Source organism: Polyodon spathula, chromosome 10 (genome assembly GCF_017654505.1).
Source record: "Polyodon spathula isolate WHYD16114869_AA chromosome 10, ASM1765450v1, whole genome shotgun sequence".
NCBI lineage: Eukaryota > Metazoa > Chordata > Actinopteri > Acipenseriformes > Polyodontidae > Polyodon > Polyodon spathula.
The window spans coordinates 19,630,561-19,644,284 of NC_054543.1; the positions used below are offsets into that span (position 1 = coordinate 19,630,561).

At 35.8% G+C, this 13,724-nt stretch overlaps 1 protein-coding gene across 1 annotated transcript; it reads right to left on the reverse strand.

Moving 5' to 3' along the window:
• Window positions 1-2,990: 2,990 nt before the first annotated feature.
• Window positions 2,991-13,724, reverse strand: LOC121322066. Its single transcript, XM_041261555.1, has 8 exons — window positions 13,617-13,724; window positions 11,932-12,031; window positions 9,035-9,214; window positions 8,272-8,379; window positions 7,550-7,699; window positions 6,971-7,023; window positions 6,004-6,103; window positions 2,991-5,105 (listed from the first exon to the last, which is right to left on the reverse strand). Exons 1-8 carry the CDS (start codon window positions 13,719-13,721, stop codon window positions 4,984-4,986), a joined length of 918 nt encoding a protein of 305 aa, XP_041117489.1. The 5' UTR covers window positions 13,722-13,724; the 3' UTR covers window positions 2,991-4,983.

Genomic DNA, 13,724 nt, shown 5'->3' on the forward strand with positions numbered 1-13,724 from the left:
TGTGTGTATTTATTTATATTTTCTTAAATTGTCAAAGTGACTAAAAGGGATTATTCAGTAGAATCTGTGTGTTACAATCACTTAGGGAATACAGAAATATTAATTTGTCGTAGTTCCCAAATATGAAATTTGGGACTCTTTCTATTCATCATGCTTGTTACAAGTGGACCCTACTGGCCAGGCAACCTGGTGAGCTGAAGCTGGTATGTGCAGGGCTGGCCTTTGTTCTCTAGAAGCCAGTAGAACCTTCAATTCCCCTGAGCTGTTGTATGGAATTGCCGCAATGAGGGAACAGAATTGTATATTCTAAATTAGAGAGAAAGTAGGAGGTCAAATATTTGTATAATTTCTAAAAACAAAACTGAATAGCAAGAGGATGTGAGGACATGCACAACCGCTGTACTTTTATTTGGGTTGTGTAAGAAATTGCAGCTCCGGCATAAATATTAAGTTAACAGACCTGTATTCTGTTTGTCAAGGAAAGATTACTCAAATACAGATTGCCATCATTAGAAAAGATAACTAGAAGACTAGTAAATCTGTATATTTGGGTATGCCAAAATATTCATCAAGCTTTTATAGCCTCCTATAGGCGTTTTGGATTGCATTGTCTAGACTAATTTAAACTATTTAGTTTCTGTCTTGTGCTTTTCTGTATAGTTACTTTGTGCTGAAAGGGTTAAAGCACTTAAATAATTGTCTGGTTGGTTGAAATTGAGGGGAGAATAAAGTCCTGGAGCATGTGTTAACAAGAAAGGCTTCAGCATGTGAAGGTATCGACGCTTTTTCGCAAACATCAAGTATCCTGTACAAGAAACAATGTGATCTTTCAGATGTTAATTTGGCATTTATCTTTTTATATTGAACGCCAACAAGAAAATGCTTGTACAGATGATCTCATTGTCTTTAATATGATTCACATTATGTTTGTCAATGGAGCTGATGAACAGCAATTTATCTTTTAAATAGTCATGTTCAGTGTTAACCAATTGTAAATCAGTATTGAATTGAATCATTCATAATTAGTATTAAGTACATTGTGTACATATAAGAACATAAGAAAGATTACAAGACAGAGGAGACCTTTCAGCCCATCTTGTTCGTTTGGTTGTTAATAGCTTACTGATTCCACAATCTCATCAAGCAGCTTCTTGAAGGATCCCAGGGTGTCAACTTCAACAACATTACTGGGGAGTTGGTTCCAGAGTCACACGTAAGGATTGTGTAAAGTGCCTCATATTTTCTGTTCTGAATATCCCTTTATCTAATCTCCATTTGTGACCCCTGGTCTTTGTTTCTTTTTTCAGGTCAAAAAAGTCCTTTGAGTACATATTGTCAATACCTTTTAGAATTTTGAATGCTTGAATCAGATCAATGCAGTCATTGTTCAAGACTGAATAAATAAGAGTTCTTTTAGCCTGTCTTTTAAACCCAGAATAATTCTGGTTGCTCTTCTTTGCACTTTTTTAGTGCAGCAATATCCTTTTTGTAGCGACGTAACCAGAACTGAACACAGTATTCTAGATGAGGTCTTACTAATGCATTGTAAAGTTTTAACATTACTTCCCTTGATTTAAATTCAACACTTTTCACTATATATCCGAGCATCTTGTTGACCTTTTTTTTTTATATAGCGTCCCCCCATTGTCCAGATGGAGACATTTCTGAGTCAACATAAACTCCTAGGTCTTTTTCATAGATTCCTTCAATTTCACGATCTCTCATACAGTATTTATAGCGCACATTTTTATTGCCTGAGTGCAGTACCTTACACTTTTTTCTTTATTAAATGTCATTTGCCATGTGTCTGCCCAGTTCTGAATGCTGTCTAGATCATTTTGAATGACCTTTGCTGCTGCAACAGTGTTTGCCACTCCTATTTTTGTGTCATCTGCAAATTTAATAAGTTTCTTTACTATACCAGAATCTAAGTCATTAATGTAGATTAGGAATAGCAGAAGAGCTAATACTGATCCTTGTGGTACTCCACTGGTTACCTTGCTCCATTTTGAGGTTTCTCCTTTAATCAGTACTTTGTCTTTTTTTTACATGTTAACCCCTCCCTACCATATGCATTCATTTCCTTGAATCTCTACTGTGTTCAGTTTGAGAATTAATCTTTTACATGGGACTTTGTCAAAAGCTTTTTGGAAATCTAAATAAACCATGTCATATGCTTTGCAATTTTCCATTGTCAATGTTTCATCCTCAAAAAAATCACGCGGGTTAGTTAAATACAATCTTCCTTTCGTAAAATCATGCTGACTGTCTCCCAGGATACTGTTGCCATATAGATAATTTTCATTTTGGATCTTATTATAGTTTACATATAATAGAAGTCAGGGTTATTGGTCTGTAGTTACCTGGTTTGTTTTTTTTTTTTCCCCTTTTTTGTAGATTAGTATTACGTTTGCAATTCTCCAGTCTATCGGTACAACCCTTGTCAAGAAACTGTTGCATGATCCTGGTTAGCGGTTTGTAAATAACTTCTTTAATTTCTTTGAGTACTATCCGGCCCAGGGGAGTTGTTTATTTTAAGAGCTCCTTGTCCCTTTAACACTTCTGCCTCTGTTATGCTAAAGGTATTTAAAACTAACCAGGAACAGGTCAATATGTGGGGCATGTTGTCCGTATGCTCCTTTGTATTTAGAAATATTAAAAGAGAATGACAAGTGTTGCAACTAGAAGGCTTTCTCAAAAATGATTCAAACAGCATCGATGTATATCAGTCTTATAAAATATCAGAACTCTGCAACATTGAAAGACAGCAGCTATGGAATAAACAAAATAATACCACTATACTAGAAAATATTTTCTAAGTAAGATAGTAACAAGCCTATCTCCTATCCTTTCATCTTTATCTTTCTTTCCCTTCTCGAACCAGTTCTTACCTTAATTTTCCACAAAACATTGAAGACTTCTAGATGAAGCATTTGTCATTTTTCTTTTAATATTTATAAGTTGAATTGCTCAACCAGTCAACAGGGCTTCATTTATTTATTTTTTAATAAACAACCAAACAGATCTACATATGAAAATGAATATATGCTATTACATGTGTTTCTTTCAAACCTGCACACTTTGAGACCTATGTATCCAATGGGAGTGCAAAGCAGGTAAGATGTATGGAATTATTTTGTTAGCTGCAGTTACTTTAAGGATCCACATTTTCAATAAAAAACATAACCTAGTACAGTTAACAAACCAAGTTGTGCAATCCACAGGTATAACTACTTTCTGTGGCGAAAATCTGTCATATTCAAACAAACCCTGTATTCATGACTCGGACTCTGCAGCAGGCACTGCTATTCTCCAGAAGCATCCTGATGCCTGAGGACACATAACCAGATCCTTCTAGGGCAAACATTACCTTCCATGATGTTTTCACTGATTTATTTTAGATCATGTTATCAGTAAAAAAATAAAAAAATAAAAAAATCAGAAGGACATTCCATACAAGTGTTTGTGAATTTGAAGTTAAGTTGTGTAGCTTGTTTTGCAATACAAGCTAACATTAGACTGCATGTCTGTATGTAATTGTTATAAAACAGATAACCCCATCTGCAGTTTAAGATATGCAGATTTATTTAAGGTTTTGTGATATAATTGAAGGCCAAGTACATATAATGCTGAGAGAAGTCAGATACAGATGCATTTCCGTGCTTTGTTTCCCTGCACCATTTGGTTACATTGGACATCAAAAGATTCAATATTTCATTCCATTCTTACAGCGGCATTTTGAGTTGTTTATACCACTTAAAACCCCTTTCAGAGAGAAGCAATGGGCTACTGTGATTTGGTGACTGACAAATCCACAGTTCAGTATTCACAAATCTGTCACGAATCCAGTTTTCAGTTGAATTGCAAAATGAATCAAGTGTGACGTGTCTAAAGTTTGGATATGGTCAGTGTATGTTATATCTTAAAGCCATTTATTCTGAAAATTGCTGTACTATTATTAAAAAGTAGATCAGACTGATTAGAGACTGCTATGCCACAGAGTATAAACATTTTAACCTTCTAAAAATCTAACACTGTTTTTTTATGTATGCAAATATACAGTGAGTTTTCAGTTGTGCAGAACACTTTAAAAAGATCAATGGATGTCCCTACTTTATTTCTTTAGGTTAACCTGCCAAGTTTCAGGCACAATGCTACAGAAAGGAGCTGTAGACCTGCATCAAGTGATTACTATCCCCAGGTGAGTCTTTAGAGGAAGTTGGTGTATGCATGTCAGTGTACTTACAAGAATCTGGTGGTGTATGGAGGTACCCTGACCCTTGTCACACAGTTTTTACATTTGTTAAAAACATATGTTAACATTAATAAGTGGTTATTTAATTATGATGAAGCCTTCACAATTGGATTCTGAAGCCTAGAACTGTCTCCCAGAGCAAACCAAAGCAGACTTATAGTGTGGAATGACCATTGGGTCCTGCATTAGTCTCTACGTGAGGTTGCTGAGCTAACCGGAATCCCAAAGTCAATAATTTGTTGTGGCCTCACGGAAGACAACAGGCACTACTGTTTGCTGCAAAAATAACCCGAAGAGGCTAGAGGATACTGAAGAGGAACAAAATGAGAACCAAGGCTGCATCACTGACGAACACGTTTCAAGAAGCTGTCTTTATGAAAATCCATTCATTAACTTGGTTACCAAGGAGCTGCACACAAGCCACTCATTAGTGGGACAAGGAACATCGACTCTGGATCAGTGAGAAGATGCAGGGATGAACCCAGGTATTGTTAAAAGTTGTTGGAGGTGACTGTGTCTGCAGTGGGATCTGGCTTCATGCTGGTGATACGGTTTGGATATTTCTGACCTGTGTTTGGCCAGGTTCATGCAAGCAATTCCCAATTCTTGTTGGAGGGTAGTCCATTTTTCAGTATGAAGTTACTTTCCTGATTCCACAGGCTTAACAATTCGCTGTCCACATTACATTATTATCTGCCGTACAAACGTATTCAGTCCCTTGTCTTGTGTCACTTGCTGGAGATCATGGTTGAATGTGAGCATAAATGATCAGGAAATAAATGCTTCTGTCCTTCATTCCACATAGAGAAGTCAGCTTGTGTTGAGTGTCCTGGCTGTACGATCCCTTCATCTGCACAAAAGAAAGTATCTATTAATTGCTAATACTCTCACTTTACTGTTTTGATTAAATCCAATTTTTTTTTCAACATAATCAGCACTGACCAGGTGCCCTTTTTCTTATGACTTAAGTCTTTAAAATCTCAAAAGGTGTTGACACAGTTAACCCAGACCAATACTTTAAGCACAGCACAGAAATCAGGAACAGAGGACAAAGTTGGATATTAGGTGGAACTCAGGACAGAGACACTTCTTCAAACAGAGAGTGGCGATATATGGAATGAGCTGCCTAATCATAGTGTTGAGGGAAAATCACTTAGATCTTTCAAGACCTAACTTGACAAAGAACTGAGATCATCATCTACTTAGAACCGGGCTGAATGTCCTCCTCTCATTCGTAAATGTTCTTACTTTTTTATGTTGTAATTATAATGCATTACCCATTTATTTTGATAAGATCAAACATGTATAAATATCTATAAAGTAAGGCTTAACTAAAGTGAAATTTTAAATGCAGCCTAATATGTTGAAAATACTTCCTTGAAATTCACTTTAAACAGTGATTTGAATTTCATGCAGTCCTTTTCAGCCCACGACATTTGACTGCTGCCGTGGTCAATTATCTAGCAGGTAATGGGAATTTTCGTTAATGAGCAATTCAAATGTTACATTTTAATCGTTTATGATGGAAGATATTTCATTCAAACGCCAGAAAATGTACTACTTTTTCTAGCATTCAGAAACTCTATAACAGAGCATAAGCAGTTTAAAAAATTGTGTATATATATCTATATATATATATATATATATATATATATATATATATATATATATATATATATATATATATATATATATATATATATATATATATATATATAAAAAATTTTGTTTCATGATCTTATACTTACTGAAAAAACTTAACCATGGTGAAGTGACGAAGGACCTGGGATTTTTACTGTTGCCATATGAATCGTTCCATTGATCCGTATTTGTCAGGTGGTCAACTATCTGAAATAATAAAAATAATTTGTCAGTAAAGAAGGCAGTTTATTTGTGGTGATTCACAAAAACTTACCCTAAGTTTCAAAACCACAGGATGATATGGTACCTCTTGCTTTCTGGATGCAGTACACTCCTGTTAAACAGACATTGTTAATATGTTCGTAAGTTATGTACAGTACAGTGCTTAACTTTGATGGAAACAATTAAACTAGAATTTAAAAAGTATATATGGATATTGAAAATTTAAGTAGATGTCTTATATGTTATGGGTTTGGAATTAACTTTTCTTTTTTCTGCTAATCTTTAAAAGTTTAGTAAAAGCATAGTAAAATGTACGATAATAAAGCACATTGAAAACTTGATAAACCACAGGAAAGCATTGGAAAGCCCAGAGAGATATGGTAAAGCAAATTAAAAGACATGCTAAACGTGAAGTATAACCAAGGGAAAAGCATGGGAAAATGCAAAAGTACAGTGAACATTTACCACATAACATTTTTATTACCAGTGAGAGCAAATAAAAAAAAAGGTTATAAAAATCTAATCTCAATAATTGTCAGACTTTGCCAAACTACAAAGACAAGACAGACAGCATTCACTTAGTTTGTATTATTAGAATTAGTAATTAATTTTATATCTTTCAGTATCTTTCATTTTAAAAATGAAAAGCCTTTTTTCAAAGCTTATAATTCAGTCTTTAAAAACTAAACTAATATAATTAAATCACTCTTAAGCGCTGTCACCTTATTTGTTTCCCATCAGATTTAATGGATGTTTCCTTACAAAAAAGTAGGTGAAACTTAACTTGAAAATTTTCCATCCAGAATATCAAATTAGCAGCTGTTTCTCAAGTTAGTGTTCAAACTACCTCACCTGCTGTACAGCATCTGAATGCTCGTCTTGAATGGAGGAACTGACATTATTGGCTGGAAAATATAAAAATTATAAAAATTGTAATTCTTCCCAAAAAGACATGAGTTATTCATATTTTTTATATCTTACAAGGGATTTTCATCATCAATGTGAATCTAAAGGCTAGCATAAAAGACTAATGATCAAATTAGTCTCTTACAGTCCTTATGGGAAAAAAAAACAAAACAAAGGCAACTTAAAATGGTCTTCAGCTGCAAGGCTTGTGGCTATAAACCTTCTTGTACTTAAACTTTTCAAAATAAGTCTCAATAAACTTATGGAAAACAGCAACAAGAGAAGAAGTAGAAGGGTTTTGGTTTAGAGAGAGACAGTCTAAAACTACGCCCCCCGCCCCCAAGCTATTTAAAAAAAAAAAAAAAAAAAATGAATGAATGAAAGGGTTAATATAGTATACAGAAAAGCTTATTGCTTATTGCCAAACTACACAAGATGTCATCTCTTCCAGCAATTAGAAACACCAAACACACAATGTATTATAATACAGGCCTCCTCGTTTGAGTTTTGTTACAAACCTCATACCTTTGTCTGTGAAGCTGTAAGAAAGGTTCTGGTTGGCTGGGGATTGGGTTTTCACTGTTTGGATTGGGCAGTAGCTGTTTATGCTGTGGCAGGCAGCAAGATTGTATCTGCTTTGCATGTTTGAAGCATCCATATATTTAGAGAAGGCCACTGAAAGAAAGGAAGATACAAGTGTTATTGTTCATATACCATTGCATTTGGAAATGCAGATTGGTTTCAAGTTTTTCTAACACTTCTTTCATTTTATTACTACGCTAGATAAAAGAAAGTTTTCAGTTTGCTTATTACGTCTTCCGGGAAACTGTTACACTTGCACTTCTTAGGTAAAGTCACCTCAGTTGTGTCTTCAGATTCAAAGCATTTTACTGGCTGCATAGTAGGTCTGCCTTTATGGGAAGCAGCTGGTTGGTTACAAAAATAAATGGCTGTAAATCTACACATTATATACAATGATTAAGAAGAAGAAAACATGTCCATGGCTATACGTGAAACACAGAAAATGTGATGTTTTATCAGTATGATAATTTTGCAATTAAAGTGGTGTCGCCCCATTGTGGAAATCCCATTGTGTTTGATCTGTGGCAGCATAAAGGGTTACCCACCGCTAGGATGTGCTGATTTTATACAGGAAATATCCAAAATACAAGAACAAATTAAAATGTGAAACACAAACAAAAAGTCATTTTGTGATGAGTGACCAGTTACTACTGAAAGTACCTCACCATTAAATTCCTCCAGAACCTGGCAGCTGTCTGTCCTGGGAATGTCTGATGGATAATATGAGCAGTCTTGTGCTGTTTGCATGTCACCCGACATCTCTTCTTTCACAACTATAAGGAAATATGACAAAAGAGTAAGCAGCTGAGCTGTCAATCCTATTCAGTTGCCGTATCCATGAAGAGAATCATAAGAAATCAAACAAAAAATAACAAAGGATAAAAAAAATGGAACTTAAATACAAACCTCTTCAGTATAGTTTATTACACAGGTTATATGCTTAATTAGCTTTTGCACTTTACCTTGCTTCTACCAAAAACTACCAAAAAAACTTACCTCTGAATCAATACATAGGAGCAGAATGACAACCAATTTGACAGAATAGCTGAGGTAATGTCTGGACATTAGTAGGTTGGCTAGTTGCCTCTTAAAACATGTCAATACATCGGAATTTGATCATTTCTGGTGTTCCATATGTGAAAGTTGTGTTTTGCTATATTTAAATATACTAATGTTCTAAAATGTCATTTATATGTTAAAGAATTGCAACCGCAATTACACCTCGGTCCGCACGCAATTATTTCACAATCATGTGACGTGTCATTAGTAGACTGCCAGTTTGAGGTCGAAATGTCACTTTTCTTTCCACTGTTGACTATTCTGTGCTTATAGTCAAGGGCTATTCCTTGGACAGGTCTGAGCTCTCAGAACATGTACTGTGCTGCTCTTAGTGATTCGTGTTTATAAAGCCCTATTTATAGCTCTCACCCTTTCTTTTCTTGGGGATTTTAAAGGATGGCAGCAGTAGGTAAACTCTAAAGGCATTGTTCCCTTTCTTGATACTCTTGTTGTGAAGTTCCTTCACATCTGGCAGTGAATTCAGAGCACATCGAAAGTTGGCTTTCCATGTCTTGGGATCTGGATTGTCGATGCCTGGTTTGTATTTCCCTGAATAAAGAAACACAACCTATATAAATCGGAAGCTTGAAGTAATTAAATAGAAAGATACCTATGGGACTTTTAAAGTCGATGCAAAACTAATTTAATACGTTAAACATATGACCGTTTATGTGAATAAGTTAAACATGTCTACTCCTAAAGCACTGCAAAGGAAAGCTAGCTGTACCATCATTCATTATTATAAGAAACAGCAAACAGAAACGTTTTTCACCTCATCATCTCTTATCTTTAGTTTGAGCTGTAGTCCAGCTCTCACAATTATCTTTAAAAGCAGCACAATCGGCTGTACACAACTGCACTGATCTGCATGACTAAAAGGCAAATTTTTGCCAAGCAACAAGTATAATGGGCTACAGTACCTCAAAGTATAGCATGCAAACTGTGAGCTTTATTTAAACTTGTATGGTACCCAATATTATTTTAGATAATTAGATAATTAGATACATGTACTTCTTTCAAAACTGCACACGCAAGATTTATGGGACTATTTTGCTCTCCGTTAAGACAATAATATAGAACTGCACATATAAAATCTTCATCATTCTGGGATAGTGAAAAAAGCATTGAAAAAATACTAAAATAGAATAGAGTTGTAGTAATATACAAGTGTACAGGGTGAGTGTCTTTAAATATTGACATTATTGAAGAACAGATATTTTTCCTTTGCATGTCTGGTTTTTGCCATCATCCAAAAATTCTGTGGGAGTAACGAATCGCCCTGTATAAGAGAATATTTTCCAAGGAATTCTGCTGGTTTAGGTTCAATTACAGTGCCTATAAAAAGTCTACACCCCCTTTCAAAATTTTCCTTTTGTTGAGTTATAGCCAGGAATTAAAGTGCATTATTTATTTTTTTATTTTTTTCCATTTATCTACACATCCTACCCCACAACTTCCAAGTGAAAAAAATATTCTAGACTTTTCTAGAAAATTAATTAAAAATAAAAACTGAAATAGCTTGGTTAGATAAGTGTCCACCACCCTTGTAATAGCAATCTTAAATTAGCTCATGTGTAATCAATCGCCTTCAAAATCACACATCAAGTTAAGTGGCCTCCACCGGTGTTAACTGTAGTGATTCACATGATTTCAGGATAAATACAGCAGTTCCTGTAGGTTCCCTCTGCTGGGTAGTGCATTTCAAAACAAAGACTCAACCATGAGCACCAAGGCGCTTTCAAAAGAACCCCGGGACAAAGTTGTTGAAAGGCACAGATCAGGGGATGGGAAATATCAAAGGCCTTGAATAGTCCTTGGAGCACGGTCAAGACGATTATTAAGAAATAAAAAGTGTATGGCACCACCGAGACCCTGCCTAGATCAGGCCATCCCTCCAAAATGGATGACCAAGCAAGAAGGAGACTGATCAGAGAGGCTACCAAGAGGCCAGTGGCAACTTTGCAAGACCTGCAGGCTTTTATGGCCAAGACTGGTCAAAGTGTGCATGTGACAACAATATTCCAAGCACTCCACAAATTTGGCCTATATGGTAGGGTGGCAAGAAGGAAGCCATTACTCGAGAAAGCCCACCTTGAATCCTCTTGATGTATGCAAAAGAAAAATAAACTTCTGTAGCATGTGGCAAAAAGTTTTGTGGTCTGACGAAACTAAAATGGAATGTTTTTGCCTAAATGCAAAGCGTTATGTTTGGCGCAAACCCAATGCAGCGTATCACCCAAAGAACACCATCCGTACTGTGACGCATGGTGGTGGCAGGGACTGGGGCACTTGTCAGGATAGAAGGGAAAATGAATTGAGCGAAGTACAGAAAAAAGTCCTTGAGGAAAAAGAAAGCTGAATCTGGGACGGAAGTTAACATTTCAGCATGACAACGACCCAAAGCACACAGCCAAAGCTACACTGGAGTGGCTAAGGAACAAAAAGGTAAATGTCCTTGACTGGCCCAGTCAGAGCCCTGATATAAATCCAATCAAATATTTGTGGCATTACTTGAAGATTGCTGTCCATCAACGCTTCCCAAGGAACTTGACAGAACTTGAACGGTTTTGTAAAAAAGAATGGTCAAATATTGCTAAATCTAGGTGTGCAAAGTTGGTAGAGACCTATCCCAACAGACTCACAGCTGTAATTGCTGCCAAAGGTTCTTCCACCAAGTATTAACTCAGAGGGGTGGAAACTTATCCAATTATGATCTTTCAGTTTTGTATTTTTAATATATAATCATTTTCTCAATAAAAACTTTTTTCCCCTTAACAGTGTGGAGTATAGTGTGTAGATAAGTGGATCATCATTTAAATGTATGAAACTCTGAGGCACTGACAACAAAGTTCAAGGGGGTGTAGACTTTCTATAGGCACTGTATGCTTTGCTTGTAAAGGCACATTGCCTGCCCTCTGTTTCAAAAAGTATTTAAAAAAGACAACCCTTAAAATGCTACCACAAAGCCTTGTTCTCAAGTTATATCCAGCTTAAACATACTTAAACTATTCATGTCACTGTATTTATGTAATTCTGTGTAAACTAGTATACATATACTTCAAAATGCCTCATTCCTAAAAATAATTACACAACTATAGTTTGAACTCAATGCATCATTATTTCATTAAGTACCTCTGGTTTAAGCTAGTTGGGCAAAACTTTATTAACTTTATTAAATTATATTCAGTTCTCCTCCTTGATAAGGTTGTATAAAGCCACTATAAAAGACATACTGTCATGGTATAATAGCCTGATTATTTCTTTACCTGTGTGCATTGCCCAGTTTCTGAAAAGGCTTGCATCCTTCTCAATGTTCCAGCCCTGACGTGCTGCATGCTTCCATGGAATCTGGAACATTCCTGACTTCTGGAGGGGGAAATAAGAACAAAATAAATGAATCAAAATTCCTCCAGGAATACTTTTTAATAATGTTTGTTTATAAATATGAACAAAGTGGCTGTTTGTTGTTCCTTGATTTCCTTTAAAAAAAATTAAATCATTGCAGTCATTGCAGGATAGTTAAGGAGCAACTACTCGGGGTGATTTGAAAACTAGGCACGGTATTTTTGCAGGTGTTTTACACCAGTGTTCCCCGAGATTTGAGATGCCGAACAGGAGTAAAGACCAACAAGCATCCTCTTCATCCGGCCTTTAGTAAAGGGAGCTGTGGGGCGCTGAATGACTCTCAGTCGATTTTTCTTTTCAAGCCAGTGAGAATGTAATGGCCAATGAACATAAACTCAGCAGGACTGGGATTTGAACTTACCCTGCTCTCGATGTGGCATAGACTAAAGGTGAATTACTGGGACAGCAAGTGTTTCGTTTATCTTGAGGTATATATATCTGGGGTGCTTCTTGGCTTCTTGGTAATATTATGAAGACCACTAATCTAAACAGTGGTGAATCGTTATACTACTATCTAAATACTAAAATTCATAAACCTGTGGACTTCTTTGAACGGTGTTATTAATTGTGTTTAGTTATATTAATAAAGGGAAAAGGGGAAAACATTAATATCCCACTGAATAACCCCCTGATTAGATTCTTAAAATAAAGCTATTTTTCATTTTGTAACTTTTGAATGAACTAGAAAAAATAATGGTACTACAAGCACCATCAATTACATGTAAAACACTTTTTCAATTTCACGTGGATCAAGAAACAATGAAGACACAGTCCCTAGTTAGATTAAGCTCATAAAACTCCGTCCTAATCATTCAGAGACTTTTATAACTCGGTATTACATATACTGGCACTGGCAGCTCACATTTCATCTAAGATTATTGGGGACACATCACTAAAAGTATCTTGCCAATACTGTGAAGCAATTAGAAAAGGCAAATAGAATTAGGCTACATTGCAAAAATGTGTGGAATACAAGTCAAGGGAGGTCATGCTAAGATTATACAATGCCCTAGTTAGACACCACCTGATGTGCAGTTCTGGTCACCTCACACAAAAATGACATCATTGCACTCCAGATGATACAGAGAAGGGGAACTCCATGACATGAGCTACGAGGAAAGGCTGAACTAATGAAATCTCTTCAACTTGAAAAAAGAAAGATTGATTGAAGTCTATACAACCGTAAATGGTATAGATACAGTTAAGTAAAGACACTAATTCAAATTTAGCACAGAGAATAGAACAAGAGGGCATAAATGGCAGCTGAGTAAAAGTAGGTTTAGAACAGAAGGTAGGAAGCACTCTTGTTGATTTTTTGCATCAACACTGATGCTCATGTAAAAATTCTGGTAAAGTACAAAAGACTTAATTTTCTCTGTTGGTTTGCCATGTAACATAGATTTGAAGGTTGAATAGTAAATACCAAGCAGTCATATGAATACTGTCAGCTATGGCATGAAACCTAAGTTTGATCTCAGTAGAATGCCAGCTCTGGTTACAATGCTGGTACTGTATACTGAATGTATTCTTTTTTAAATCTGTTTACCTCATCTACCCACTCCAGTCCTGGATACTTGTCAGATCGTATCTGTTCCTCCAGCCATGGCCTTAAGCGAAGACGGCCTTGATACATTTTCGTTTGTCCATTCATTTT

Excerpts from the sequence above, each read along its gene's own strand:
- LOC121322066 (XM_041261555.1), bottom strand. The coding sequence starts at position 13,721 with ATGAATGGACAAACGAAAATGTATCAAGGCCGTCTTCGCTTAAGGCCA. Across the intron at positions 7,024-7,549 it reads TTACAGCTTCACAGACAAAG|CCAATAATGTCAGTTCCTCC; the intron begins GTATGAGGTTTG and ends TATATTTTCCAG. Across the intron at positions 6,104-6,970 it reads ATTCAGATGCTGTACAGCAG|ATAGTTGACCACCTGACAAA; the intron begins GTGAGGTAGTTT and ends TTATTATTTCAG.